Raw genomic sequence first — 5,582 nt, forward strand, 5'->3', positions numbered from 1 at the left:
TATATCTTTATCTAATAATGTAATCTGTATTTGTTTTTGTTTTTCAGTTCATTAATATATTAAATGGTCACTAGTGTTGCTAATTTACTTATTTGTTCGTAAAAATACAATTTCGTTGGAAAATGTGTGCAGCCAAATTTCTGAGGATAAAATCACCCATCCCTTATAAACTGAAAGATCACGCGGGACACGAACAGTTACAATATGGAATGAATTTTGCGTACGGAGGAACCGGAGTCTTCGACACGGTTTATATTAAAGGTTTGGATATGACGCATCAGATTAGTGTCTTCGAGAAACTCATTGGCGATATCTATTCTCCATCCGACCTTTCTTCTTCCGTCGCCCTTGTCAGTATTGCTGGCAATGACTACTTTACTCACATCTCCGACAATGGCTATGACTTGGTAAGGAACCACCACTATTTCTTATAAACTCAATTAATTAAATTTTATTATTTCTGAAATTNAAAAAAAAAAAAAAAAAAAAAAAAAAAAAAAAAAAAAAAAAAAAAAAAAAATCTTACAATTATATCTTTTGAACTGAACACTAATACAATTAAAAATCTTCTAATTTATAGACCTATATTTAAGTCTCTTCCAACTCCTTTTTTTTTTTTGAGATTCTAACAATCTACGTAGACAAAGATCTTCAATCTTGATCGTAATCTTAGAACCAATGATAAAATGAAAGTTAACTTGATTTCTGACTATTATCACAGAGCATCTTTCAATTTGTGAGGCGAGTCATCAATCAAATCGAGGTGAATTTGAAACGGATCCACGCCTTGGGAGTGAAAAAGGTAGCAGTACCATCATTACAGCCGCTCGGGTGCCTCCCCATGTACACCAGAGGCTTCTCATACCAGAAGTGCAACGATGTTATAAACGCCTTGACAATCGTACACAACAACGCCTTGCAGAAAGTAGTGGCTAGACTCAACAAGGAGACCAAGAATTCGCCTTTCATTTACCTTGACTACTACAAGGCCTTCTTGGCCGTCCTCAATAACAAAGGAGAGAATCCAGGTAAACAAACAAAAAAAAAAAAAACAGTATTCTAAATATAATAATTAAACCCCTATTTTCGAAGGCTTATATATATATATGTATATGGTTTATGGTAACTTAGGGATTACGAATTTTAAAATTCCATACGAGCCGTGTTGCGGAGGCAAAGGCTATTGCGGGACTCTGGACGAGAACGGTGGGAAGAATTATACCTTATGCGATGATCCTTCGTCTGCTTTCTTCTGGGATGAATTTCACCCTACTCAGGAAGGATGGAAGGCGGTTTACTCGGTTTTGACCAACAACCTCAAAGCACTTTTGGTTTGATCGAAGACCCGCAATATGCTTGAGATTTCAAAACTTCTTCATCGTTAAATACTTAAATGTCTCTACGTCTTTTGAGTATGTCTTTCTGTCAGTACTCCTCCATGCAAGGCACTATGCCTCTATCTTCTTATTGTGTGTTTAAGAATAAAAGTGTAAACTTGAGGAAATAAGACTGGAATAAAACACTCTTTGTATTATTATGCTCTGTCTTTACGCACTCTGTTTCTAGTTAAAGATTACATTTATACTACTTATGGAATTAATAATCTACTACGGGAATTCGTTCTTAAACTTTTATTAAGGGCCCTTAATCATTGGATTTTAAATCACTTTAAAATAACAATAGCAAAAATATGTAGTTCTACGTTCTACCATATGCTCTAGTTAAAGTAGATTTCGTTCGGTCCAGGATCTTCAATATGATAAAATAGAAAAACACACACATTGAAGCTAAGTCAACTCCTTTTTAAGGTTACTAGGCCACAAAGACATTAAGAACACTTCAATTGCAAACCTTAAAGTTCTCTCCTCCACATCTTTTCTCTTTGCTCTTCATTTCTTTTTGTCTCTAACAATTAAAAAAAAAAGAGTCTTTGATCTAAATTTTGAAATGTATTATCTGATGAAACTCTTCTTCTTGCTCTCTCTCTTCGTTGGTACTTTATCACTGGCGGAATTCCATAATATATCTAGCACAATTTGAATTTTGTGTTTTTTTTTTTTGCAGTAGGAATCAATGAATCTGAAGCATGGAGAGTCCAAAAATACTTGAATACCCAAAATATCCAAAAAAAATATTTTATGTAATATGTTAAAATTTAGCAAAAAATAATGAAATTTATCAAATTTTTAAGTATTTTTTCGGATATCTAATTGTTCGGGTAGTAATCGGGTTCTCAAACTGATCTGTGATACACCATAAGTATATTATTTCTTTTATTTTGTACCGTGAGATGTTATATTTTTTAATGTTTGGTCATTCGTGTTTAGATTAAATTGTAAAATAAAGTGATTGTGTTTTATTGAATGAAAATCAAATATATATATATATATATATATATATATATATTTTGTTTGGTTTTGATACATGGTATATTTGACGTATATCACACTTTCTTAAATTTATATATTGTTTTGCCTGTTTTTGTGTTCAATCTGTTTGTGTAGACTATGTGTCAAACGGACCAGCCCACTTACATCTGGACTTGCCCACGAGATTTACATCCTGCATGACCTTGCTACTACTCGCATAGGTTTGCCCGTTAAATCAGCAACCGCATAGGTTTGTCCACCAAAAATCGCAACCCGTATAGACTTGTCTGTGAAACCCTTCTTCAACTGTTTAATTTACCTCCCAAAATCTTTTATTGTCCCATGTGAATATGACAGAAAAATTTACCGTAGATCAAAAAATTATAAAAATCCTATTATTTCTTATTTTTAACACCATGTGTTTGCACGAACCCATGAACCTAATTAAATTTTCTAATCATCAAAAATATAAATAATAATATGACGTAAAAAAGAGGAATTAACATATAGATATATATATATATATATTGACTATTTTATCTTTAGCAAAAAAACGTGACTGTTATCAAAGTTCAAGTTATATATTATATAAATTCAAAGGAATTAATATAATATATATATATATATATGGGCTCTATTATCTTCCCCAAAACGTTTTGTCGGATATTAATCAAGCTAACTCCCGCAAAAAAATATTTTATGTAATATGTCAAAATTTAGCAAAAATTAATGAAATTTATCAAATTTTTAAGGATTTTTTTCGGGTACCTAGTAATTCGGATAGTAGTCGGGTTATAAAAGTTGTAACTCAAACTGATCTGAAATATACCATGGGTATATTATTTCTTTTATTTTATAACGCGAGGTGTTATATTTTTTAATGTTTGGTCATTCGTATTTAGATTAAATTGTAAAACAAAGTGATTGTGTTATATTGAATGAAAATCAAATATATATATATATTTTGTTTGGTTTTGTTCCACTATATATTTGACGTATATCACACTTTCTTAAATTTGTATATTGTTTTGTCTGTTTTTTTGTGTTCAATCTGTTTGTGTAGATTATATGTCAAATGGACCAGCCCACATACATCTGGATTTGCGTGCGAGATTTGCATCCTGCATGACCTTGCTACTACTCGCATAGGCTTGCCCGTTAAATCTGCAACCACATAGGTTTGTCCGCTAAAAATCGCAACCCGTATAGACTTGTCTGTGAAACCCTTTTTCAACTGTTTAATTTACCTCCCGAAATATTTTATTGTCCCATGTGACTATGATAGAAAAATTTACCGTAAATCGAGAAAAAAAAAATATAAAAATCCTATTATTTCTTATTTTTAACAGCATGTGTTTGCACGAACCCATGAACCTAATTAATTTTTCTAATCATCAAAAATATAAATAACAATATGACGTAAAAAACGAGGAATTAATATATATATTGACTATTTTATCTATAGCGAAAAAAACGTGACTATTATCAAAGTTTAAGTTATACTTCCTCTGTCTCACAAACATTGATGTTTTGGGATATTTTTTGTCCCACAAAGATTAATGTTTTGTAAACTTCAAGAAGTAATCACTGAAAATATTTAAAATTTTGAATTGTTATTGGTTTAAAATTAAATAATATCTGTTTAGTCAGAGAAAAAAATATATTTAAACTCAGTAATCATTGTTTTCTTAGAATGTGTAAAATGTTATAAACATCAATCTTTTAGGGACAGAGGGAGTATTATATAAATTCAAAGGAATTGATAAACTTATTCAAAGGAATTAAATGTTAGAATATATCTTATTTGATTATCCAATTGTTGTAATACAAGATAAATTCAATCTTGTAAAGACAAAAACAAAGTATAGATCATAAATTTATTTGCGACAAAAAAAAAGAGATCATCTATTTCTTAATAGCAGGTTGAATGTGATACTACTTAGGATTTATCATTGAATTTATAATTTAGAAAAAACTTTAATTAGTTATACCGAAACGTGTTTTTTGCACCCATTTGGATTTAAACTTCTTAAACAAAATCCAGTATGGTGGATCTATAAATAAGAATACCCTTAAGTTCATATTCTTCACATACTCTCTCTTTCACAAAAGAAAGAAACAAATTTCGAAAATGAATTCCGTGATAACTCTCGTCGTCCCACTCTTACGCTTCTTTTCTCCTCTTTGGTAGTCACAGTTATCTTATATATTTTTTTTTTCATTAGAGTAGAACTATATTACTGATTTTAAAAATTACAATTTTGTATTTATTTTGGCAGGAGACATCATCAGCGTAACTTATACGGTTCAACAAAGCTGTTTGTCTTCGGAAATTCTAACGTCGATACCGGAAACCTGCCGACAGACTTTGAATCATGGGGAGAGCCTTATGGTATGACATACCCCGGTACACCATCGGGCCGTTACTCTGACGGCCGTGTCTCTACCGATTATCTAGGTACGTGCCTATATGAGCGTAACTAAAACGTTAACTTATCGATTTCATTTCTTTTAATACGCACTGACCATAGATTAACCGGATGAGGACTAAGTTCCGAGGAACTGATGGATGAAATAATTATTATTTGTCTGATACTAAAATAATGTTAGAAAAAAATTGCTATTTGACTCCAATTTTCAATGTCACGTCCTAGATGATTGTATTCTGTGCTAGGCATCGGAAAACTTGTTTTTTTTTTTTGGGGCAAAAGTTTCTATATATATCTATATATATAACAAGTGTTATTATGATTGATTGTTTTAACTAAAAAAATCCTGAATTTGGAATTTCATTCTTTCTTTTTTTCAGTTTATTAAATGGTCACTGGTGTTGCTCATTTACTTATTTGTTATTCAAACACCTGTTCGTAAAAAAAAAAACATATTACGTTGGAAAATGTGTGCAGCCTTATTTCTGGGGATAGAATCACCGGTCCCTTATCAATGGAAAGATCACGTGGAGAAGGAACGGTTACAATATGGAATGAATTTTGCGTACGGAGGATCCGGAGTCTTCGACACGGTTTATATTAAAGGTTTGGATATGACGTATCAGATCGGTCTCTTTGAGAAACTCATTGGCGATATCTATTCTCCATCCGACCTTTCTTCTTCCGTCGCCCTTGTCAGTATTGCTGGCAATGACTACTCTACTCACATCACCGACGATGGCTATAGCTTGGTAAGGAACCACCACTATTTTTTTTTTTTTTT

General features: G+C 31.7%; 1 protein-coding gene across 1 annotated transcript in view; it reads left to right on the top strand.

Annotated features, from left to right (window-relative positions):
* The window catches only part of LOC104734384 (GDSL esterase/lipase At5g03610), a 2,735-nt gene extending 1,201 nt beyond the window's left edge, over nucleotides 1-1,534 (top strand). The window contains exons 3-5 of the mRNA XM_010453938.2: nucleotides 133-407; nucleotides 722-1,028; nucleotides 1,132-1,534. Of these exons, the coding sequence (XP_010452240.1) occupies nucleotides 133-407; nucleotides 722-1,028; nucleotides 1,132-1,337 (788 nt within the window). The 3' untranslated portion in view covers nucleotides 1,338-1,534. The remainder of the gene's footprint in view (nucleotides 1-132; nucleotides 408-721; nucleotides 1,029-1,131) is intronic.

The sequence above is a fragment of the Camelina sativa genome, chromosome 13, assembly GCF_000633955.1.
Source record: "Camelina sativa cultivar DH55 chromosome 13, Cs, whole genome shotgun sequence".
In the NCBI taxonomy this organism is placed as follows: Eukaryota; Viridiplantae; Streptophyta; class Magnoliopsida; order Brassicales; family Brassicaceae; genus Camelina; species Camelina sativa.